Source organism: Meles meles, chromosome 10 (assembly GCF_922984935.1).
Source record: "Meles meles chromosome 10, mMelMel3.1 paternal haplotype, whole genome shotgun sequence".
In the NCBI taxonomy this organism is placed as follows: Eukaryota; Metazoa; Chordata; class Mammalia; order Carnivora; family Mustelidae; genus Meles; species Meles meles.
The window spans coordinates 1664338-1689919 of record NC_060075.1 but is presented as its reverse complement, the minus strand read 5'-3'; the positions used below and the strand labels follow the sequence as shown (position 1 = coordinate 1689919).

At 52.9% G+C, this 25582-nt stretch overlaps 1 protein-coding gene across 2 annotated transcripts in view; it reads left to right on the top strand.

Moving 5' to 3' along the window:
• UBE3C (ubiquitin protein ligase E3C) overlaps positions 1 to 25276 on the top strand; it is a 107127-nt gene extending 81851 nt beyond the window's left edge. For both annotated transcript variants that reach the window (XM_046021120.1, XM_046021119.1), the window contains exons 19-23: positions 4401 to 4613; positions 10494 to 10682; positions 10780 to 10846; positions 15964 to 16094; positions 23776 to 25276. In XM_046021120.1, the coding sequence (XP_045877076.1) occupies positions 4401 to 4613; positions 10494 to 10682; positions 10780 to 10846; positions 15964 to 16094; positions 23776 to 23946 (771 nt within the window). In that variant the 3' untranslated portion in view covers positions 23947 to 25276. The remainder of the gene's footprint in view (positions 1 to 4400; positions 4614 to 10493; positions 10683 to 10779; positions 10847 to 15963; positions 16095 to 23775) is intronic.
• Positions 25277 to 25582: the final 306 nt, after the last annotated feature.

Genomic DNA, 25582 nt, shown 5'->3' with positions numbered 1-25582 from the left:
CTCTGATATAGTTTTTAGATTAAGTTATAAATGTTCGCTTTAGAACTACCTGAAGATTGATAGAGATGCATTTGAAAAGCATTATTTTTTTATTGATTCTTAATGTAGTAAATTACTGAAGTTCTTTGGCAGCGAACAGAAGTGGCCTCCCGCACGGCTCGCACTCCCTCTCCCAGCAGTGCACGGCTTGCATTAACCGCATTGCGACTGCACTCACTTATATTAAAAGCCTTCTACTGTAATTAATCCTTTTTATTTCAAATCATTTTGGCACAATTTCTAGCTATAAACACTCATAAAAGACAGACAGTTGAAAAATACGTTACAGGTTTTTTCCATATACCTATTGCGATTCTTTCCGTGACCAGTCGTGATTGATGAGCTTCTGGAGCAGCTGTGGTTCAGCCTGCTGAGAACCACGGCCGGTGAAAAATGCTAAGTGGATTATTTTGCATAAAAAATAGGCAGTTTTGAAATTGTGTAATTAACCTGTGTTTAGAAAATACCTTGATTTATGCTTACATTTGTATCTAAGTTGCATACATTATGGAAATTTAATTTATAATCCATTTAGCTGATGCAGTCATAGTTCTTAGTGCTATCATTCATTAGTGCTTGTATATTAAATGCTCTAAAGGTCTAAACCTGCCGTGTGTAAAGAACTGCACCTAGGCATTTACATTTTATGAGTCACCGTGGGATTTCTGCTTAAAATTCAGGTAGCTCGGATCTATTTAACGAATTTCCCTGGTTTATTGTTACTGATGCGGAAGTGGCAGACAATGACCTTTCATATCGAACGTCCCGTGATTTACACTCCCAGTTTACTTTAAAGTCCTCTGTCCAGATGAGGCTTTTCTCCAACACCTGGAATCAATCATGGCGGCTGAGACAGAACCTTCTCCTTGGCTTTGAGGCCATTGCTCATTTGGAAGTAATGGGGTTCCTAAGTGCTGCAAGGTATAGCGTTAGCCGTTCTTAACTCCGCGCAAACTGCGATTTCTCAAAACAACTCCTTCTTGGCGTTACCAGTGGACAAGTTAAGTGCCGGCCGCCGCTGTGTTGCTCATTCTCTCGCAAGTCCTGTTCCTCCGCATTTTCAGGACTACTTGGGTGCTTGGGTGCTCATAAGTCTTCAGATCAGAAATAGAAGACCAGAGAGGTTAACAGCTCGGTTTTCCTTGCAGACAACATCGGAGTCCGATGGGCAGGGAGCACCATGAAGTATGTAGTTAACAGAGCGAACCCAGCGTCCTAGGTGTGTCCACCTCGGGGAGAAGGGCTCATCCGCAGTGGGCGCCAGCAGCGTTCCGGGGCGAGAACCCAGTGCAGGACCATGTTTAAGGCTCTTTTCTGGTTCCTTCCAGTCCTGGGAGTGGGAGCGACTTGAAAGTGTGGGTCTCACTCAAGGTGAACCTGAGCATTCCCGGGGGCATAGGAGGGACCGGGAAGCCCCCGCGCAAGGGTCCTTTTCTTGGTGTGTTAAGGCTCCAGGGTGTGCAGACTGATGCCCCCACCGCCTGTTGTGCGTGCGGAAAGGGTGCACAGAGACATGACCCAGCTGAGTCCCCGTCGCCAGGGCAGGGCTCCTGGGCCCAACTCAAAGGGTGGCACGGGGGCTGGTGGCTCAGAGGGCTGGAGCCCCTGCCCCCGGGAGCTGCCAGTCTGCCGTGAGTTCGCTGGCACAGCTGCGTCACCAGAGCCTTGTGGCTCACCTCTTACGTGTGCGGACGGGGTCGGGCGAACCGCCGAGTGACCGCCCCAGGGATGACAGTTTGGTTTTGTGGCAGCGTTCTGGGGGCGGTGCTCCCGGCGCAGCCCGGTGACCCTTGGATCTCTCAGCGGTGACTTAGAGCAGATCTCTGCATACGTCTGCGGCGCGGCTCCCTGAGTATCCTGCAGCGCGGCTCCCCGCCATCCTGCAGGTGAGCACGTGTGCCTCGGGCTCTGCCTCCAGCACCCAGCGACCGCATGAGGGTGGCGAGTCCGTCTCCCTGTCGTTCTCACGTCTCTGCAGACCACGCTTACTCCCCAGAAAGGGCCTTGGGTGTGGAAATCCAGACTGCCCTCGACTTCTGTAGAAGAGCGACTCTTGCCTTCTGCTTAGGAGACCTTCCAGAGAGACTGGATGGAGAGGAGACAGCTGGTGTGTGCTGAGCGGGGCGCCTGGCCTGGAGCTGGCCTCAGCACCTAGTAGCTTGGGTACGTTAAAACATATTTGACGAGACTCATCGGGGCTTCTGAGTCCATCCTATGTAGAAGAAAATGATAAGAATGTTTCTGAAAACTTTACAACCCACTTCTGATCCCTTGTTGCATTTTACAGCTTCAGGCCGTAGGCATATTTAGCAAGAAGAACCTGCCATCGTGTTGGAAAATCCTGCATCCCGTGGACAGAGAATCTGGAGATGAATATAATAATAGTCACTGAATTTATCTAGCACCACCGGTCATCCGGGAAATGCAGATTAAAACCATAGTGAGATACCCCCTTGTACAAACCAGGATAACTGAACGTTATTTTTTTTTTATTAAAGACCTTATTTATTTATCTGACAGAGAGAGATCACAAGTTGGCAGAGAAGCAGGCAGAGAGAGAGGAGGAAGCAGGCTTCCCGCTGAGCAGAGAGCCCGATGCAGGGCTCAATCCCAGGACCCTGAGATCATGACCTGAGCCGAAGGCAGAGGCGTAACCCACTGAGCCCCCCAGGTGCCCCATAACTGAACTTTAAAAAGACTAACAACACTGATCATCAACAAGGGTCTGGACCAGCTGGCAGCCTCCTGGATTGCTGGTCATGGCGGAATTTGGTTGTGCTTGGAAAACAGCGTGTCCTTTCCCGATGCAGCTGAACACACCTCATGCCTGGCACTCCCTGTGGGTTAGCAGGTCTTCAGTCGGTCCTGGGAGAAGCAGAGCTCAGACCCACAGAAAGCCTCACACTGATGGTCCGGCAGCTTTCTTTGCCCTAGCCCCAGCTGGGACGCAACCCCCACGTCCAGCAGGGGGCCCAGGGCTGGAGATGCTGCGTGGCCTCGTATGAAAGAATGAACAGCCTTATGTAGTGAGGAGGCAGACAAGGGCTGTCTGATGCCCTTGGAGGGGGTCCTGGGGGTGGGGGTGGCCCCAGAAGGGGGTTGACGTGAGGGACAGGAGGGAGCTCTCGTGGGGAGTTGGGGGAGAGGAGGTGCTCTGTATCTTCACCCAAGTGGCCGCTGCACGGGCACCACCAGGTAACTCGCCAGGCTGTACTCTTAGAGGTTGTACATTTTATTTTACTCTGTGGAAATCATGCTTCAACATACACAAGTAAAAAGACAGTTGTGCACGTGGCCCTTCAACAGAACAGTGGGCAGTAACTCTGAGTGGGGGGTCCTCCGTCAGGGCGTCTGCGTCTGATGCCAGCTCCGCTGCGTGCTCACCCACCATGGCCGCGCCAGTGCCTGTGAGCCCCAGGGCCTGTCCCTTCGTCTTCGGGCGGGGCGAGACAGCCTGCCGCCATGGGCAGCGTCCAGCCGGCCCCGGTCGTGTGGTCAGGGTGCTGAGAATGATTGTCCTCCTGGGGGCTGAAAAGGTCGGAAGAATAGTATTTGTTGACATTGCGAGTTACACGCCGTCCGGCCCTGGCACAGCTGCCCTCTCTCGCACGCGCTATGTTCCTTCTCTGCTACAAAGGCTGAGTGGAGGAGTGGCCACCGAGCCGGTCCAGCCCGTGGTCGTGGGTTGAGTTGTGACCCCCAGAAAGATGGGGTCCCATCCTAATCCCCCGTACCTGTGAGCCTGATGTAATTTGCCAGGGAACCTTTGAGTGAGTCACACCGGGTCAAGAGGGGCTCCCCAAAGCCAGTGACTGGTCTCTGTAAGAGAAGGGGGGAGATGCAGACACGCACCCAGGGAAGACAGCCTCTCGAAGAGGCCGAGTTTGGAGTGACTCAGCCAAAAGCCAGGGGCCACGGGGTACAGGCAGCAGCATCAGAGAAGACAAGGAGGCCCGCCGAGGGGATGGGCCTGCTGCCACCCGGAGTTAGACTTCCACCCCCGGAGCTCCGAGGCGCTGAGCTGTCGTTCCGAGCGCCCCGCAAGGGGCTTCGCTGAGCAGCCCTCAGAGACCCTGATGCCTGCAAAGCGTCTGCAGGAACATGTGCCCCTCCGTGGCCGCACGGGTGAGGTGGCTCTGGAGTGTCCACGGCGTGCACACTCTGCGAGGCACCCCGAAGTGCGCTCAGCGTCCGCATGAGAACGTGCGATGCCCTGCACACACGCACCGGGCGGCCGGCCTGGCCTCGCGTGCGGAGGGTGCCCGCCGGGTTCCGCGGAGTCTCGGGGTGGGTGGCTTCATCGCGGCGGTCTGACAGGGGCTCCTCCGGTGCTAACCACTGCTCCGTGCTCTCGTTTGAAGGCGCTCTATGAAAACATGCTCGTGGAACTGCCCTTCGCCGGCTTCTTCCTGTCCAAACTGCTCGGCACCAGCGCGGATGTAGACATCCACCACCTGGCCTCGCTCGACCCTGAAGTGTACAAGAATCTGCTCTTCCTCAAGAGCTACGAAGGCGACGTGGAGGAGCTGGGGCTGAACTTCACGGTGGTGAACAACGACCTGGGCGAGGCGCAGGTGAGGGCTGTTCCGGACGCCGCTGCCCATCCCGCGACGGGGCCTGACGGGCGGTTTCCTGCCGCGCGGCAGTGGTGCAGTGCCTTCCAGGCCCGGAGGCTTCGACGCGGGCGTGGGGGGCGGGCCACGGCTTGGTCCTCTGTGACACCTGCCCTCTGGGATCCTCTTCCCGGGGCTGCTGCTCGTCTGGCTCTTGGCCCCGGGGACTGGGGGTAGCCCCTTCGCAACAGGAGCCCCAAGGTCCCTGTGCACGTCTGTTCTGGCCCATTGTCGGTGGGCCTCAGGTGCTTTGACGCCGACCGCTGGCCTGCATGGTCAGTCTGGTTGGTCTTGCTGTCTTTATCTTTTTTTTTTTTTTTTTAAGATTTTTATCTACCTATTTGACAGAGAGAGACACAGCAAGAGAAGGACCATGAGCTGGGGGAGTGGGAGAGGCTTCCCACCGAGCAGGGAGCCCGATGTGGAGCTCAATCCCAGAACCCTGAGATCATGCCCCGAGCCGAAGGCAGACACTTAACTGTTGCAGCCACCCAGGCTCCCCATGTCTTTATCCTTCTTAAAAAAACAAAAAAGCAAAACCCCCTACATGTTAGAAAATTGATTTTTTTAGATTACCGCACTCTTGGGGCACGATTTGCATACCACAAAGTCACACTTTCGAGGACGGCGCAGGTTGGCGCGTTCCGGGTGCACCGCCCTCCTCAGCTCTGCAGTCAGGATGGTTTCTTCTGCCATTGAAACCGGGTGCACGTTAGCAGGCCCCTCCCCCCCGCATCGGTGAGCACGACCTGAGTCCTGTGCGCACGCTCAGCCACCCCGGGAGCGCCACAGGACTGGATCCCTGTGGCCGTGGCCCTTGGTGGCAGCTTCGTTCCCTTGCCGTAGGAGCCCGCGCTCTGTCCTATGGGGACGCCGGTCTCAGTTGACGGACATTTGGGTTATTTCCACTCTTTAGCTCTTTGGAAGAGAATGCGAGGGATGTCCTTGCACCACACACTCCACTGGGAAGGACTGCTGGCACCCGGGGTTTCCTTGCAGTGTGGTGAGATCGGGGCCAGGGGGAGGCACAGATGGGCCAGACTGGCCACCACGTGGGACTTGCTGAAATGGGCGGTCAGTGGCGGGGCATTCGGCCTACTTCTTGTCTACATTAGCATAAGTTCAGATGGTTCCATCATTTGCAAAACCTTTTTTAACATGTGCGACACGCCAGGTTGTTGGAGGACCTCTGAAGTCATACTTGTTAATGTCTTGTTTTACCAGATTTTAAAGTGGCCAATGTACTTCTCTGATTTTTGGTTTTTAGACAAATAGGTCTGTTCTGTAGGGAGAAATAGCTTTTCTGGCGTTCTTATGTCGATGAGTAATCTCTGAATCTAGTAGTTCTGTTTTAACTACAGAATGCTTGTTACCATTAATCTTTGTAAATTTCTGGTACTGGTTTTTAATTCAGGCTTTCAAAGGTCATCAGCTTTGCAACCTTAAAAGTGACTTCATATGAAAACTGTACTCAAGTGGGTTTAAGCCTCTGCCTTCGGCTCAGGTCGTGATCTCAGGGTCCTGGGGAGATCCCTGCTCATCAGGGCACCTGCTTCCTCCTCTCTCTCTCTCTCTCTGCCTACTTGTGATCTCTGTCTGTCAAATAAATAAAATCTTCCAAAAAAAAAAAAAAGAAAGAAGAAGTGGCTAAGCTTAGGGCCATACAAGAGAAGGCGGGCAGACGCCAGTGAGTCGGGTTCTCCTGCCATCGTGGAGAACACTTAGCGGCCGTGGGCTTTAGAAAGGGCAAGGACATACTCAGAAGGAGAACCAGTGTTTGATTCCATAGCTGGTTTGCAGGATTTCAGTTCCTCAGGGTACAGCGGTCTCAACGCATGCGTTTCAGAGCCGGCAGGAAACGCGTAACAAGGAACACTTGAGGGCCGCCCGCCTGGATTGGTCGGTGGAATGTGTGACTCTTGATCTGGGGTTGTGGGCTCGAGCCCCATGTTGGATGTAGAGATTACTTTAAAAAAATAAAGTCGTTTAAAAAGAAAAGAAAAAAGAAAACCCCTGAGCCTCCCTTCCCAGGAAGCTGAGATTCGATCCTGGGACTGCAGAACCGACGCTTGGCCCTACAGCAGGGATGTCTTTGGGAGCTGAGATGAGAAGAACACTCAGATTTACACGTCCTCGTTCTGAACTCTGGTGTTCTGCCTGCCTTCGTGGTACTTGAGTTTTAGTCTGTTTCTTGGCCTTTAAACAGCTACTTATTTAGTGGGGCGCCAGGGAGGCTCAGTCAGTGAAGCGTCCGACTGATTTCGGCTCAGGTCATGATCTGGGGGTCATGAGATCGAGCCCCACATCAGGGGCTCTGTGCTCGGCAGGGAGTCTGCTTGGGACTCTCTCCCTCCTCCCTCTACCCTCCACCCCCGCCACTGTGCATGAGCTCACACTGTCTCTCAAATAAGTAAAATCTTCAAAAACAACAACAAAAAACCACCTATTTAAGAAATAGGTGTGGATTAAATCCTAAGTGGAAATAAGGGAAATGACACCACCTTGGCCTCCTGCTTCCCTGTCTTACTCGGACACCACGGGGCGTTCTGGAGAACTGACCTTGGCGCCTGGAGAGGAGGTGAGAACGGGGAGGACAGAGCCCCATCCTGGTTATGGCTCACTTAGCTGCGTTTGTTCCCACCCCTTCTGAGAGAGCTGAAGTTTCTCTCTGCACTATCAGACTTGGGTGTCGCGGCGTGAGGACACTGTGAACACGTCGGGAGCGAGGCCCCCGGCCCCTGCCTTGCGCCGCCTGCTGGCGTGACTCACCAATGAAGTAAAAGCACCAGGCGGTTTTCTAGCGACCTGCGCACGGCCTCTGCTGGCGGGAGTGTTTCCCAGTTTCCTTCTGAGATCGACGGTGACGGTGAGACGTTGCCCATGTAAGCGTCGGTCAGAGCAGCTCGGGTAACGCTGGAACCGGTTAGAAGCAGAAGTCCGCAGTGACGCTGTTTCGGTTGTTCGCAGAAGCTCCCACTGAGTGAAGAGTTGTGATGGCCGCGCACAGGGATAATTGCACTGAAGGGTCCAGCAGGGAAACTGAGAAAGTCCCTGGAAAGCAGCTGATCTATGGAGGACACCTTCCGGATTTCTGCAGCGACAGATACAGAAACAGTCCTCTGTACGGGTTTAAGTGTATGAAATAGTGACTTCGAGAGTTCGGACATGCAGATACTCCGTTATGTTGGTAGGGCATGTTAATTTTCCTTTCGGAAATACTGGGGTTTCTCCCCAACTTGTTTTCTTCGGTGAAATCAGTACGGCTGTGAGCCTGCCTAAAAACGAACGTGAAATTTTAGACCACGAGTTTGTACATGCATCTCTGCTAAGGAAAGGGCTCAGGGTTTAAGGTGGTCCCTGAGTGTTGCTGTGCATAGAGCATGAACTTCAGGCACGAGACCTCGTTCAGGCCCTGGTTCTGCTGCCGTGTCATGTGACCCTGGGCTGGTCACAGCAGCGCTTCCGCCCTTCCAGAGGGCGTGGACGGGGCCCCAAGGATGAAGCAGGCGCGCTTGGGTGGGGAGCCCGTGTGCCCCCCAGCACTGTCCGGCCGCACTCAGGAGGAGCGGGGGCGCAGCGCAGGGGAGCCACCCTGGTTCATACTGAGAGATGCAAATACGCCCTCACCCCGGGACCCCAGGACCCCAGGACTGATCCAGCGTGGTGTGAGACTCGGGTCGCTGTTCCAGCATCGCTGAGATGGGAGTGGAGATGACCACACGCTGACCCCATGCGGTCCCTGGAAACAGCCTTGCCATCTGATAAGACGGTCTGGGGCTTTAGGGGTTCTTTGCCTGACGGTTTCCCGGGCCCTTTGTCTTTGAATCACTCACTCCCTGCTCATTTGGAACCCGCTGTTGGTGCACTTGGAGTAAGGGCTGGGAGTTGTGCCGAAACGCAGCACCGCAGGCTCGCGGGGCCCAGGTAGTACACGGACGGCGAGCACGGGATGCATCACGGCCTCTCCCCGGAGTGGGGAAGTGAGAGGAGGTGTGGATTCAGAGCCTTTCTTGGGCCTCTGGTTCCAGCCCGGAACACAAGCACTAGCGAGCAGTGGGAGCACTGGGGGAAGAAGCCCACGTGGCGAAGCCTTGTCGTGTCCGTAGCGCAAGGTAGCCGGGCGGCCATGGGCGTAGAGGATTTCAGGAAAGCTCCTCCGCGACGGGACAATGGCTTCCATGGGAAGTGGTGCAGAAACTGGCCAAGATGCCCGGGGCAGGCTGTTGCCCAAAACTGGAGGTGCTGTCCTCGTTCAGGCTGAACCGTGAGGAGGACGTGCTCGCGGCTTCCGTGACCTGCAGTCTGGGCAGCGCTCTGTGTTCACCCCGAGCTTTGCCACCCACCGGTCGCCTGGAACGTCGTCTTCACGTGCTGTCTCTGTTCTTAGCACAGGCGGCCTCATCCAGGTGCGTCTGAGAAGAGTCCGCAAACGTGAAGATAGTGCATTCTTGTGAGTTAGGCTGACGCACCTGTGATGGCCTGTGGTGTGTTGTCCGTCACCTTTGGTTCACGTGAGCTTACAAACCGCAGACCTAGGGTAGACCAAGCAGAAATACCACCGTTGTATTAATGATGAAAGCCATTCCCGGGGCGGGGGGCCGGGGTGGGTTGCAGGTGTCCCCGTCACAGTGAGCGGGGACAGCCAGCGTCCGGCTCTAGCTCCTGCCGCGGGCTTCCTGCTGACACCCGGGCACTGCCAGCCCTGCTCTCCAGCTCTGTGCCCCGATGCGCTGCGTGAGCGTGGTCCAGTGATAACGGAAGGCTGTCTCTGGGGGCGGGCCATCTGAATGGCAGTCGTCATCTCTGGCGGACTGCTGTCCTCTGAGTCCTGTCTGCGGTACCTGGGGGCCCCTGACCTCCACCCCAGTCAGTGGAGCCTGAGACACTTCACCATGGGCTGTCGGTTTGAGTTCCACGTGGGTGTAGAGATCGGTTAAACATAAAATCTTTAAAAATAATAAAAATAATGAGGGGCCCCAGGGTGGCTCAGTCGTTAAGTGTCTGCCTTTGGCTCAGGTCATGATCCCATGGTCCTGGGATCGAGCCTCGCATCAGGCTCCTTGCTTGGTGGGGAGTCTGCTTCCCCCTCCACCTGCCTGTATCTCTCTCTCTCTCTCTCTCTCTCTCTCTAAATAAATAAATAAGAATCTTTAAAAAAAAAAATGAAAGAATGAAGTACTTCATAGTGATAACAATATGGCAGAGACACAAAGAGAAGAAAGTTCTGTTTGTACAGATATGAGTTATCATTCTACTACAACCTTCATTCCTTCGGCTGTATTTTCTCCAGAATGAATCCCTTTTGACATGAGTTCATTTTTCAGTTCATCTCTTTGCCCTTTGTGATTCATAATTTATTTTAACTTTTTTTTTAAAGATTTTACTTATTTATTTGACAGAGACATAGCGAGAGAGGGAACACAAGCAGGGGGAGTGGGAGAGGGAGAAGCAGGCTTCCCGCGGAGCAAAGAGCCTGACGTGGGGCTCGATCTCACAACCCTGAGATCATGACTTGAGCCAAAATCAGGAGTCGGACAGCCAACTGACTGAGCCGCCCAGGCGCCCCAGATTGCTAATGTTTACGACAGAGTGCCGTGGTCACCTTGTCGCGTCGGTGGCTGACACTCCTAAAGACAGAATAAGACGCCCGGCTGTGGAGGGTCCCATCAGCGGGGCATCCTTGCGCCGACCCAGGCTGGCCTGTCAGCAGCCGCACGGCCTTTCACTCAGCTGCCCGTGTGCAAAGCTGTGTTAGTGGGTTTCTCTGAAGTAAGTGTTTCTTGCTTTTGTTTTGCTCTAGTCCTACTTAGAATTTCCAGACCCTTGTTTTACTCTTTCCAGGTGGTCGAGCTGAAACTTGGTGGCAAAGACATCCCTGTGACAAGTGCCAACAGGATCGCGTACATCCACCTCGTGGCCGACTACAGGCTGAACAGGCAGATCCGCCAGCACTGCCTGGCCTTCAGACAGGGCCTGGCCAACGTGGTGAGCCTCGAGTGGCTGCGAATGTTCGACCAGCAGGAGATCCAGGTAGGCCGGCCATGCGCCCGGGGCCCCGCTGCCACGAGACGCGGAGGAGCCGCCTCGCAGGCTGCCTCGCGTTTCACGAATCGAACCTGTTTTTCAGGTATTGATTTCCGGTGCGCAAGTGCCCATAAGTCTGGACGACCTCAGATCGTTTACAAACTATTCGGGTAAGTTACCACCGCTGCTTGCTGTTTCCTGAAAGCGATACAGGTGCGTTTCCAAATGGACTTGCCGCTCGGGGATTCAGTCACACGGTCTGCAGCCCAGCACGAGGGCCCCGCGAAACCCCCAGCTGGCTCGCTCTGCCTCCGCCTGCCCCCCACAAATAGATGCTCTGTGGTCCTGTACATCTTTACACGCAATTACAGAAGCTCTTCTTGCTGTCCCCATTTTTACACATGATTCTGCGCCTTGTGGTTTTCTCCTCCCACCACGTTTTCTTAAGTCTCCACTAACGCATTGGGTCGCTTCTAGTCTTCTGCTTTTAAAACAGTGCTTGCCAACCCCCCGCCCAAAAACCAGAACAAAACAAAAAACACTAACAATTAAAAAGAATAAACAAAAATATTGGACCTCCTTTTTATTAAGTTAAACTTAAAGTTTCTGCTCTTTAAGAAAATAAAACACCAGGGGCGCCTGGGTGGCTCAGTGGATTAAGCCACTGCCTTTGGCTCAGGTCATGATCTCAGAGTCCTGGGATCGAGCCCCGCATCGGGCTCTCTGCTCAGCGGGAAACCTGCTTCCTCCTCTCTCTGCCTGCCTCTCTGCCTACTTGTGATCTATCAAATAAGTAAAATCTTTTTAAAAAATTAAAAATCAGAAAAAAATTTAAAGTCACTTCATTTTCATAAAATAGTAATAGTAATTTATAATTAACAAAATTACAAGTGACTTCTCTTCATTGTTCTTCTCTTTCTAAATATTATGAAATGAGTATTTCTCCCAGAACAGTATTTAAACCTAAAAACATACCCTGTGTAGGAGTTCAGCTACAGCAGAGTGAGGGAGGATTTCTCTCCTCAAAGGTCACTCTTAGCCTGATACCAAACGCAGACAAAAATAATACAAGAAACTAATAAATTAATATCCCTCAGGAACAAAGATCAAAAGTCCTCAGAATATTAGCAGCCTGAATCCAGCAGCTAAGTAGCACTTACCCCACGAACGCACGGCTAATCCTACATCTGAAAACGAGCTCACGTAACGTGCAGTGCTGACCGTGTGGGGCACAGGACCTGCACAGGCATCTCAGTCGAGGCAGAAGAGAAGGGGAAACGCGAGTGCAGCTCCGGTGCATCTGAGCATCTCCTACCCATTTGGGGTGAAAACCCTCAGGAAACCAGAACAGGAGGGAACTTTCTCGCCCTGAGAGCAGACACGCACAGCACGTGAGAGCTGCCGGCACCCTGGGGAAGGTTAAGTGCTGCCTGCCTATGTCAGAGGCACGTGACCGTGGTTTCTAGCTAGTGGAGTAAGGCAGGAGGCAGGAAAGGAAAGAGAAAAACGTCCAGGTTGGAAAAGAAAAGTGAAAGAAGTGAAACCATGGGCGCCTGGGTGGCTCAGTTGGCCAGGTACCTCCGACTCCTGGTTCCGGCTCAGGTCATGATCTCAGGGCGTGGGCTCCACGCCGGGTGTAGAGCCTACTTAAGATTCTGTCTCCCTCCTCTCCCTCTGCCCTCCACCCCCAGAAGGAAGGAAAACCAGTTTTCTTCATAAGTAGCTTGACAGAAAAACAAAATAAGAACTAAAAAACAAAACCATTTCAGCACAAATCAGTACCACAAACCAACATTGGTCTCACACACAATCTGAGAACAGAATTAATTAAGCAGTTTCATCCAGGGTAACGGCAAAAAGAACACAGTGCAGACGCGGCAAAGCGAGTGTATGCACGGGACCGCGGAGAGGAGGAGGGGACAGCCCGGCGCCACAGGTCGGACACTCCGTATTGCCCGATGTTCATCGACAGCTTCCATGCAGCCCTACCAAAATCCCAGCAGGCCTGTCGCTGGAAACACACGGGCTGATTTTTAAGTTCATTTCGAAACGGAAAGGACCCAACAAAGCCGAGACAGTTTTGCAGAAGGGCAAGTTATGGGAGTTACACTGGATTTAAAACTCACTTTGGCCGCAGTGGTCAGGACATTGTGGAATTGGCACCAGGACTGACACACTGATCAGTGCAGCGTAATCGGGTTCAGAAGCCAATCCTCATATTTACGTCCGTTGACCCTTCACTTGACGGTACAGCAGTCCTGGGACAGCATTCACATGGAAAACCGTGAGCTTCAGTTTCCTCACGCCACATGCAGAAATGAGCTCAATGGGATGGGAGCCCTGTAGGTAACAGCCAAAACTATAAAACCTCTAAAAGAACATAAAGGAGAAAATCTGCATGGCCTTTGGATTGGACGGAGTTTTTGGTTGTACACCAAAAGCATGAGCCAGAAAAAAGAAATCGAAAAAAAGTTGGACTTCCTCAAAATTAAAGCTTTGTGCTTCAAAAGATATTATTAAGAAAATGAAAAGGCGGGGCGCGGGGCGCCTGGATGGCTCAGTGGGTTAGGCCGCTGCCTTCGGCTCGGGTCATGATCTCGGGTCCTAGGATCGAGTCCTGCATCGGGCTCTCTGCTCAGCAGGGGCCTGCTTCCCTCTCTCTCTCTCTGCCTGCCTCTCTGTCTACTTGTGATCTCTCTCTGTCAAATAAATAAATAAAATATTAAAAAAAAAAAAAAAAATGAAAAGGCAAGCCATAGATTGGAAGAAAGCATGTTCAGATGATACATATAATATATATAAAGAACGTTTACAACTTAATAGGACAAGCAGTTGAATTTAAAACATGGCCAAAAAAAGTTTCACCTAAGCACATACGTATAAATGGCCAGTAGGTGAATCAGCACAGGAGCAGCTGTTCGGCACAAAGTCAGATCGTGATGAGAGAATACTGTGTACCCGCGGGAAAGACTGTAATCAGAAAGGTAGACGAGTACCAGGTGTTAGTGAGTACATGGAGCAAGTGGAACCCTCTTGACTGCACGTAAAATGGTGGAGGCTCTTTGCAAAAGTGGACCATGAGTTAAAAAGTGGCTGTGCTCCTACCTCACACTGCATACAACGTGAACTCCAAGTGGGTCAGCAACCTTAATGTAGGACCTCAAAGCACAAAGCTCTTAGGAGAAAAGGGGTAAGTCTTTATGATCTTGGATTTGACTTTGGATTCCTAGATACGATGCAAAAGCATAAGCAAAAAAGGGAAAAAGAAATGGGACTTCACCAAAATTACAAACTTTGTACATCAAAAGACATTATCAAGAAAATAGAAAGACCAACCCATAAAAGGGGAGAATATTTGGAAATCATACATATGTGTTCAGAATATATAAAGAACTCTTAAAACTCAACAGGAAGACAAGCCAAGTCATAAATGGGAGAAGGACATGAATAGACATTTCTCCGAAGAAGATACCCAAATGTGACCAATCATTAGGGAGATGCAGGTGAGAAACAGGTCACCCGTCCATGAAGACGACTCACACAGGCACCATGTAGAGAGTAACAAGTGTGGTCAAGGATGTGGAGAAACTGAAACCCTTGCTGGTTGCTGGCCTGTAAAGTAGCCACTATGGAAAATGGTCCGGTGGCTCCCCAGGAAGCTAAACACAGACTTAGCATTGGGCCCAGCAATTCTGCTCTCGCGTGTGTACCCAAGGGCATTGGAAGCAGGGACTGAACGTACTCATGCGCGGGTGTTCACACAGCATCATTCACAGCGGCCCAGAGGGAGACCTCCCGAACGGCGTCCTGCAGATGAACGGAGAAGCAGGTGTGGTCTGTGCGCAGCAGGGGTGTCAGTGAGTCTTCGGCGGGAACGACGTTCTGATACGTCTCAAAACGTCATGCCAAGTGAAATAAGCCAGGCACAAAACAGGACGTCTGTGGTATGACTCAACTTACATGAAATACCTCCCATTCTTCGACTCTCACTCTCTCTCAAATAAAGTCTTTTAAAAAAGAAAGTTTAAATGGTGAAATGTGTGATTTGAGGAAAGAACCCCATGCAGACTTCTCAGTCCTGTTTTCCCACAGGGTCACTCTGGCGGGGTCTGGAGCTGGTGCCGGTGAAGGCGCCCCATCGCGGGCCTGTTCCCCCACGTGCACCAGCCTCCCTGAGAGCGCACGTGCGGAGCCCACCGGCCTCGGTGGTCTGTGGGCAACGTGGGATTCGTTTGAGAAAGTGGGGGTGTTCCTAGGGGGTCGCGGCCATGGTTGCCAATGTCTGAGTCCGCTGACACTGACATAAATACACAAATGTGTGTGCGTCTATCTGTACATAAACGTGCACGTATCTCCCCTCTCTGTCGTTCATTTTTACTGCTGTACGTTTGAACTCGAATGTTAATGTAGAGGCAGAGAATACCTAAGGTCACTCTGTCCCCACTCTCAAGTCATCAGTTTACAGAAAGGGAATCCGTCCAGCCTTTCCTTTGCCAAGAAGCTGTCTTGGGCTGTTTGCACCACCCCGTCCACACTGGAAGCTCAGACCTTTAATGATCTTCGCTGTTCCAGTAAATAGGCTTTAACATATTATCATATTCATTTTGGTGCCAATTAATGCACTTAAGATATTTTATCGATATTGTTTCTGTAGCGTATTAACATGGGGACAATATGTAGCAATTATTTCAGTTTTAGGAAGCACTTAACCAGGTGAAGAGCTGCAAGCAGCAGCCACCGCACCCGGGAGCAGGTGTCGTGCGCGCGGGGCTCGCTGCTGGCCGCGGGCGGCGGTGAAGTGCGGCGAGACACTTAGATCACGCGGGCAGAGTAACCGGGCGTGTTAGAAACAAATTTTCGGATCCGTGGCTCTCGTGTAAGCCCCTGCTTGTTGAGGGTCTGCCCCTCAGAGACTGGTGGTTAATGCTCGGACCCTGTGCGGCATCGCTTGTGCCCGGGCTCACCGTCGCTCTGGCCTTCGGTTTGGGTCCTCTGAGCTTCGCTGTCCCTCCCGTGCTCGTGTGTCGTCTCCCTGGAGCAGGAGGGGCAGAGCGGCCAGGCCACGCGGCTGGCCCGGTCACGCAGCGGTGGGGGAGTTCGAGCCCCACGTGGAGCGCGGAGCCTGCTTAGAAGCAAGCTGTCTTGGGAGCGGGGTGTTGCCTCCGGCCCCGGCAGGTGGGGTGATGCCGCGCTGTGCCGCGCCCACAGGTGGCCGCTCTGCGTTTCTGGGGAGCCCCACGTCGCGGCGTCCGTGTTCGCGCTGACGCATCTGCTCTCATCCCCACAGGAGGCTACTCCGCTGACCACCCAGTCATCAGAGTCTTCTGGAGGGTCGTGGAAGGCTTCACGGATGAGGAGAAGCGCAAGCTGCTCAAGTTCGTCACGAGCTGCTCCCGCCCACCTCTCCTGGGCTTCAAGGTACGTGGTCCCGCGGTGTGCGGTGTGTGGCCCAGGGCGTGCAGCCCGGGCAGGCCAGGTCTTTCTGTCCCTGGTGGCTCTAAGTGTCAGCCGGATCCTGACGTGCGGGTCACCACGCGTATTCCTGGCGCGGGTCCCGGGTTAGCTGAAGGCAGCTGTGGTCGCGACAGCCTGGGACTGGGCTGGGGACCCAGGGCTGAGCTCGCGGGATGCAAAGGACCATCTCCTCGGTGTTGCTCCTCGCTGCGGAGAGCACAAGCTAAAACGGGGAGCTATAGGGTGTTTGGGGAGAGGAGGGGGGAGCGGAAGAGCTGGGGACCTCTGCACCCCACTGCATGGAGAAGACCCCCAGGTAACTCTTGACACTTCCAGAACTTAACTGCGAACAGCTCTTGACGGGGGCAGCTGGTGAGCCCGTGCCCCACACGCCTTATCCCCAGAGGAAGGCAGCCAGACGACAGGGAACGGGCCCTTGTAGCGGGAAGGTGCCTTTCTAGTACAGATGTACGCTTATCGAAACATCTGTATGCACGTGGACTCGTGGAGTTCAGACCATTGTTGCTCAAGGGGTCAGGGGTGTGTTTTTCCCTGGTTGTTCCCTGTCACTTATCTTGTGTTACTTACCAGTTCCGATAATTGATGATTACCTCATTAGTTCAACTTAATATCTTAAGCAATTAAACTTAGGGGACAGTTAGTGGTTCCTTCATTGTCAATTAAAATGAAGCAACATTAATAGTTAAAATACACAGTGGTGTGTATATGCATGATAGGGAAGAGTATCAGTTTAGATAAGCGTGGAGCACCGCTGTGCCCGTTTAACTTACAGAATGTACTTTCTGGGAGCCTTCGATCAGTGAGTTATATGGTAGGAGTTATTCTTTAAATTTTTACTTTGAGGGGCGCCTAGGGAGCTCAGTGGGTGTAAACCTCTGCCTTCGGCTCAGGTCATGGTCTCAGGATCCTGGGATCAATCCCTGCATCGGGCTCTCTGCTCGGCAGGGAGCCTGCTTCCTCCTCTCTCTCTGCCTGCCTCTCTGCCTACTTGTGATCTCTGTCAAATAAATAAATAAAATCTTTAAAAACAAAATTGACCTCAGTAGGGGCACCCAGCTGGCTCAGTCAGTAGAACATGTGACTCTTGATCTCAGGGTTGTGAGTTCGAGCCTCATATTGCATATAAAGATTACTTAAAAAAAAATTTAGGGGCGTCTGGGTGGCTCAGTGGGTTAAAGCCTCTGCCTTCGGCTCAGGTCATGATCCCAGGGTCCTGGGATCGAGCCCCACATCGGGCTCTCTGCTCAGCAGGGAGCCTGCTTCCTCCTCTCTTTGCCTGCCTCTCTGCCGACTTGTGATCTCTGTCTGTCAAATGAATGAATACAATCTTAAAAAAAGAAGAAGTTGACTGTCAGTAGCTCTGTGCGGCACGCAGTGGGACCGCCCGAGCCGGAGCCGTGGAGGGGAGAAGCGGGAGGGGGCATGCGTGCGGGCAGGACTTGTGCGACTGATGCTGCTGTAGTTGGGAAGTGGTGAGTCATTTTCAGCGACACCAGAACTAAAAATCACTGCTCTGTCTTGCCAAGTACTAGAGGACGGAAGTAAGCCCAGCAAGGCAGACGGAAGCCACTTTCAGTCAGACACAGAAGACACTGCGAATGCTCGGACGCGGGACGTTAGTGAGAGAGCGGAACCATCACAAGGGACGCAGAATAAGCTCATCTGCTAAGGGGAGAACTTCCAGACTCGTTTGAAAACCCTGCTGCGGACAAGCCGCCCACTGCAGCAGGGGCTCAGAAAGTGAGCCATGTTTCAGCCTCGCTGTGGAACCGGCCCTGGGTGGGCCAGCGGTGCGGCGTCGAGCACTGGCCCCCGTGACCTCACAGGAAAACGGCCTCTGTGAATCCGAGGCAACAGCCTGGAGGAAACACAGCTTTGCTCTTTGATTCCTCACGGGCGTGTCGTGAAGTCTGGGGATGTTGCCCTGTTGGGGCCTGGAGCGCGGGAAGAGCAAGCGGGTGGTGCGCCAACCCATGGGACCAAGGAAAGGGCCTTCTGGGGGCCAGATTTTATCATCTGGTCATATAAACAGTCATATGATACGTGCTAAGATTGTGGTAACGATCAGGTGGTTTTATCAGCAGCCTTTTATTATGAGAGACTGGGCTTCCAGAATCTTCCGGTTTCAGAGTGGCAGCAAAGCTAGACGTCAGGGAAGTAAGGACCTGGTTCCGGGGGAGGAGATTTGGAGGCCGATCCCCGCCAACCGAGAGGAGGACCCGGAGATTTCTGCCGGCTCCTGACTGATTTCCTCGAGGGCCGTAAGAGTTAGGGGTGTTGCTGGAAGGGGAAGGTTCCAGAGATTTGGGAACTGGAGGAGAATGTGTTAAACGGCCTGAGAGAGTGTTGCAAGTTTAAAGGAAAGGAGAAGTGAGGGGCTTTACGTTAGGTTTTAAAGTCCCACATAGGCAGCTGGGGGGCTCAGTCATTAAGTGTCTGCCTTCGACTCAGGTCATGGTCCCAGGGTCCTGGGATCGAGTCCCGCATGGGGCTCCCTGCTCTGCAGGAAGCCTGCTTCTCCCTCTCCCTGCCACTCCCCCTGCTTGCGCGCGCTCTCTCTGAGAAAGAAAGAAAACTTGAAAAAAAGAAATATCCCGCATGGAGTCATACCAAGAGCGCTCACAGTCGCGACTGAGCTGTCATCGGACCATGAAAAATACTTTGCAGAATATGAGACAGTCCTCCTAGCTTAGATTTTTTTCCAAGGATCTAAAATATGTTAAATGTAAAATTTAATTTTGAGTTTTCAGATATCTTTGCATTTGTCCTAAGTTAGACTCCAGAGTGGAAGAAATCACCTTAATATTTGTCCTTTCCATTTGGCTAGGCAGGCCCGGCAAGAGTGTCCTTCAGTCCAAGTGCTGTAAGGAACAAAGGCAGACCTGCATAATTTAAAGTTACAAACTCAGTGCTGCATTACTGGAGAAGAATAGCGTCTGCTAAAGCTAATTAAAGTTTAATATGTTCAGTGAATGTGATTGTTACAGACAAAAAAATCATTAAAGCGCTGTAGAAAATTGTTAAGTTGCCATCGGGCCACGTAACAAATTGATGATTTTTCTCACTGTGAATTAATGCAAATTCCCGTTGTGCTCTATTTAATTATGCACGACGCAGTGCCCTTGACTCAGATTTCAATGAAGAACTTCATTTTTTTTACTTTTAAGACTCCAAGTAGGAAATTCAATTAGCATTATGAAAGAAACGCTGAAATGGGGCATTTAATTCAAAATGTGTCTCAGGCTCCCCCCATTTAGCCAGTCACTCACCTTCCTTGTGCCTGCCCGACTCTGCCTTCAGAGGTCCTTTTGTATTTCAAAACTGTGATGTTTTCATCTTAGCTTATTCAAGCATTTGAGAAAAGTAACCGCGCTCCATGTAGTCAGAATGTGAAATAATAAATGTAATTAATGTGCTTTCTGTTTCTCTTTTGGTTCCTGTTCTGACACTTGTATGAGACACGTAAAATGGCGTATCAGCTATATTTTTTAGAAGACAGCGGTTTTAACACATATCATATGCCACACATACTGTTTACACGAAGCTTTCAGGTTAGCAGTGAGAAACGTACCTGGGCTGATGAGCAACGTGGAAGTCTGCGGTCAGCGTCGCGCGGCCCGCGCTGTTCCCGGCCGTGCCCGCGTTGTGAGCTCCGTGCGGACGAGGCAAAACCTGCCGGGAAGCCGTCCGGGCCGGCTGGGCAACGGGGTGCAGGTGCTCCCAGGGCCCCATCTGAGCAGGGACATCACTCCAATCTTGTTCTCTCATTTCCATGATGGTGGTTCGTAGGGAATTATTTTCTATGCTCTTTGATCATAATTCTTGAATATAATTTAAGCAAAATATGGCTCAGTTCGATAGGCTTTTTTTCACTCAACATTACATCAGGATCATTTTTCTTCATATTAAAACATCTTTGAAGTTTTTTTTTAAGATTTTATTTATTTGACAAAGAGATCACAAGTAGGCAGAGAGACAGGAAGCAGATACTTGAAATATTTTTAATAAATTTCGTAATGTCCCATCCTGCCAATTTATCACAATTAGTTGATTACAGCTCTACCTTCCTTACAAGGCTAGGAACCTCCTTGTGCGTGAGTCATGATCTGTGTCTCGGATTGTCTGCGTAGGATGCCGTCCTGGGAGGGAGGTCAGGGCTGTGGGTGCAGGCTTCCTGCGCCCGTGCCAGGCTGGCCTCGCGGGGAGTCGGGAGGGAGGGGATTGCGCGAGAAGGTCCCGCCGCCGTTGGAGTGGGCTTTCGCTCTGGTGTTGGAAGCACAGGTGTCTTGTCACAGCTCAGAGGAGGAAGCCTGTGACAGGTGTGCAGGGCACTGACCCCGAGGAGAAACCGTCTATTCCAGGTACCAGCCAGGCACCTGTTTTGCTTTCCTGGGCCCCGTTTCCTGGTGCAGTGAGGGGTGCAGGCTCTGGCTGCGTGTCTGAAACCCCTCAGCACTGGAGCTAAAACCACACTTGCCCGAGCATTGGCAGAGTCAGGCTTTCGGGACGAAGGCCACCACCACGTCATCGGGCTCCTGTTGTAGGTGAACACGCAGACCGCCCCGAGGCCGGGCGCAGCTTGTGCGCGCGGGAGCGGGAGCTCCACACGTGGGCTGCCTGGTCAAGTTCCCCGCGGCACACGCGCCTGCAAGGGGGTGATAGGACGTAGCCCGTCCCCTCACCCCTTTTAATTTCTAAAATGAAGAAGTAAGTAACGTGACCGTCCGTGGGCCAGCGGGGCCGTGTCCCATCCGATAGGACACCACACAGCCGTGGAAAAGCAGGAGGGAAGAGCGTGGGGACAGAGGAGCGGGTGGATAGTGACCGAGGTCCACGACAGTGTCCGGAGTGCGGAGACATCCTCCGACGTAGAGTGGGGCGGGAGGAGCTGTTCTCTCGGTGCTCAGATCTCCGTGGGCCTGTGCGGAAGACCCCAGCATGGCGCTCGGGGGTGGCGGCCAGGCTGGGGAGACTTTGTCCGCCAGTGCCCCCGGGACAAGTGAGCCTCCTGTCTGCCACCCCCTTGTCCCTGGTCCCTGAGTTCACGGAGAGGCTGGCTCGCTCCTCTGTCCGTCCTGTGAACCTGGTCACTAGAGGGTCCGCAGCCTCCAGACCTGAATTTCTCTCCTGGCAGTAACGTCGCGTGGGTGGCATTGTCCACGTTCCACCATCACGGCGGCAGGGGGCCAGGGGTGGGGTGGGCCCGCGGGCTGCAGACGCCCCTCGCCACCGCCCCAGATCCTTCCGTCCTGCGCCGGTCAAGCAGCCGTTTGCCAACTGCAGCGTCTCCTCATGTCCCAGCCGGCATCACCTGTGAAGAAAAGTTTATCTTTTCTCACCAGTTCATGGGTCACGCCGAGGGTTCCGTGCAGAGATGATCGAATAAACCGTGATCCTTGTTCACTTGCCGGTTCCCAGGACGGGGGCTGAACCAGCGCCGGAGGCAGCCGTCTGCTCGGCTCCTGTGCCGGCACCGTGAACCCGTGGCTTCAACACGCCACGTGCCTCGGTCTCTGCAGGCGTCCCTTTCCTCGGAGCAAGCGCCTGCGGTCAGGGGCTGCGTTCGGGCTGAACCGGGGACCGTGGGGCCGCTTTCGGGCGGGCACGTGGCCACGCTCGTCAGGCAGGTCTCCCGGCTCCATGGGGAGCCCCGGGTCCTCCCCGTGAGAAGTACGTCTGCAGAAGTCGAAACCCACGCATCGAGCTGTTTGTTGTCGCGTGTGGTCGTTGTTTCCCGGCTTGAACGCCACAGACAGCGCTTGCAGACGGGGGTTTTTCCCCCAAGAGAAGATCACATCACAAGTTCAGACTGACATTTCCAGTTCAAATTTGACTTCCAAGGTTTTTATTTTTTATTTTACATTTGGATTTTGTTTTACCGTTAATAGTTGTGGTTTTCATTTGCTCCTTTGCTTCATTTCCTAGTGAGTTCTCGGGTCCCACAGTCCAGGGCGTTCTGCGTAGACGGGTACCAGTTCTACGGAACACTGCGTGGCTCCAGAACAACACCGCGGGGGTGGGCGGGGGGCGGGGGGCGCCTGGTGGGCTCCCTGCTCATGCTCGAGCCCTCGCTCTCAAATAAATCAATAAAATATTTTTTATAACTTTATTTTTTAAAAGATTTTATTGATTATTTGACAGAGAGAGACCACAAGTAGGCGGGAGTGGGGGGGAAGCAGGTGAGCAGAGAGCCCGATGCGGGGCTCGATCCCAGGACCCTGAGATCATGACCTGAGCCGAAGGCAGCGGCTTAATCCACTGAGCCACCCAGGCGCCCCAATAAAATCTTTTTTTAAAAGATTTTTATTTATTTGATAGTGAAAGAGAGCACAGAGGGTGAGTGAGGGGAAGCAGACTCTCCACTGAGCAGGGAGCCCGACGTGGGGCTCGACCCCCGGACTCTGGGATCATGACCTGAGCTGAAGGCAGACGCTGAACAACTGAGCCCCCCAGGCGCCCCCACTTTCTGGTTTTCTGATAGTAGCTGTCCCAGCAGACGTGAGGCTGTAAACAGTACGGACCTCTGTGCTGGAGGTGGACGTCTCAGCCTCTGGCTTATCTTCTCAGTTCTGCGTAACGGAGTTGTTGTTTTTTAATAGATGTTGTTTATTTATTTAACAGAGATGGACACAGTGAAAGAGGGAACACAAGCAGGGGAGTGGGAGAGGGAGAAGCAGGCTCCCAGCCAAGCAAGGAGCCCAATGCGGGGCTTGATCTCATAACCCTGGGATCATGACCTGCGCTGAAAGCAGACGCTTAACTGACTGAGCCACCCAGGTGCCCATAAATAAAATCTATTAAAAAAAAAAAAAGTAAAAGAAAACCACTCAGAACAATACCTCGCTGTGTGATTAAGCCACCAATGTGTAGTTTTTTTTGTTTCATTTTGCTTTCAGTACTTTAAGATCACTGTTTTCCTCCCCATTTGAATGAATTTGTTTTTTTGGTTTGGTTTTTGTTTTGTTTTGTTTTTCTGTTGGGACATCCGTGTGGCTCTGAGTTTGGAGAAGACGCGCCCTGCCACTGTCCCTCCCTGCTCCTTCCCCGGGGCCTTCTGTCTGTCCTGACACAGGCCAATAGCCACCTGCGTTCAAGTCTTCACCCTCATACCTTCTTGAATTTCAAACAGATTTTTAAAAGACTAAAACAACCGTGGAGGTCCGCTCAGTGGAGAGGTTCTGTTTCTCATGAGTGGACGTCCTTCTCGCCCTTTCTCACGCACGAAGCGTGGTGCCCAGTATCTGCCATCCCCAGAGCTCAGTCTGGAGCGCCGTCAAAAACCAGATGTCTTTTGGGAGAATGTGACCACAGCATTAACCTGTTTGGAGCAGGCGGGTTTTGTGTGCTTTTAAAAAGTCCATCCAGGGGCACCTGGGTGGCTCAGTGGGTTGGGCCGCTGCTTTCGGCTCAGGTCATGATCTCAGGGTCCTGGGATCGAGCCCCGCGTCGGGCTCTCTGCTCCACAGGGAGCCTGCTTCCTCCTCTCTCTCTGCCTGCCTCTCTGCCTACTTGTAATCTCTCTCTCTGTCAAATAGATAAAATCTTAAAAAAAAAAAAAAAAAAAAAAAGTCCATCCAGGGGCCACCCATTAAGGCCGCGTCCCGCACGCCTGCTGTCTTTTCAGGAGCTGTACCCCGCGTTCTGCATTCACAACGGAGGCTCTGACCTGGAGCGGCTGCCCACGGCCAGCACCTGCATGAACCTGCTCAAGCTGCCCGAGTTCTACGACGAGTCGCTCCTGCGCAGTAAGCTGCTCTACGCCATCGAGTGCGCTGCTGGCTTCGAGCTGAGCTGAGCAGACGCGGGCGCAACCCCCCGAGGAGTGACCAGGGCCCGCACCACGGGCAGCACCCCCGGCCGCGAGGGCACTGGGGCCGGACTCCTGCAGCTCTCCTGCCCTCCCCCGTCCCTCCCTCCCCCTCCTCGTTTCCAGATGGTCCGTGAAGTCATGGTCACTCACTTAGATGGACACTGCTTTTCCGACACCGTAGACTCAGAAGTGTTACGTGCCATGTGGCTGCTGCAGTGACTGCCGGGAGGAGCACGGCTTTAAGACTAGTGACAACTCAGTGAAATTAACCAAAGAAGAAGCTTTGGCTTTGCTAGTGGACTTGAGCCCCTCCCGAGCTGGGGGGCGGGGGGGGCGGCAGCGCGGGTGCTCATCTGCAGAGACGCCCGCTCTGAGAGCTGGAGGCGCATCCTCTCGGGGCTCCTGCTGCTCGTGTGGCGGAATTGTTTACAGTCCTGATTGTTCAAACTAGAGGCATTTTCTCTCCTGCTGCCTTTTCCCAAAGTGGTTAGGTTTGGAAATACACAGCGATGATAATATTTTATTTGTGCTTTTTAAGCCATTCCCCTGAACGGGACTAGCATGCTTGTTTCGGTTTACCGCTGACCGCGATGTGCCGGTCCGGCTGTTCCCGTGTGGGGGTTTGTGCGGGCGGACGTCGTCCTCCCAGGTCCAGCTCCACGGCGCGACTGCGGGCTCCCGGGAGAGGGGAGGGGCTCGCCTGTCCCGCAGCGCGTGTGGCCCTCGATCGGCGGCAGCTTGGGGAGAGCAGACACTGGCATCGATCTGAGTCACTTGAACCAAAGTGGCTGCGGCTTTGCACTGGGCACGGCCTGCTGTGGCGGGACCTCGGGGCCGCCCGCCCTTCGCACCCCGGGGCCGCGCCCGCCCCCTCCCCGGTCCGTGGCAGCGTGCCAGGCTTCTTCACCCTCTGCTTCTCGACGGTGCTGCTCCGGAGGAAGACTGGACGGCCCCAGTTGCGTGTCCAGGGGGAGGGGTGGTGGTGACTCTCTCTTCAAAAGGCACTTTATCAGGACCTACCTTGTTGCTGGGTGATTTCGGTCTCCGAGAGTGGGGAGCGCGTCTGAGCACCCGCTGGGAAAGCCAGACTGACGCTCGCTGACGCCGCGGGCCGGGGGGCTCTAGCTCTGACCTCCCTCCGTCTCACCTAGCGTTTCCTGTCACTGGGGCTGTGGGCTGTCCTATGGAATTGACCAGAATTAGCAATATGCTTTTAAATGCGGGGAAACTGAATGACACTTTTAAGACAATGACCATATCAAAACAAAATGTATAATTTCATAATTTGAATAATAAATTAAGTATTTAAATGCTATTTGTAGTCTTGATATATAGAAATAAAATAATTAGGGTTTGTCCTTGGTTTTATCTTTATTTTAGGTTGGTTTACGTTGGATGTTCTGTACCTTCTCTGCGTATTGGTTTGTGCGTTTCGCTATCAGTATTTTGGAGGCAGACTGTGTGGGACTGAAGGGAGCGGCAGTTACACGTACGTGGTTTTCTCAGCTCTCCTGAGCCTGTTTATTTATTTGTATGTTTCAGTGGTTAAATATTTGCATTAAATGTGTTTTCCCCAAGACTGTTGGAGTCACCCGAAATCATTGTGGTTCACTACTGGAAC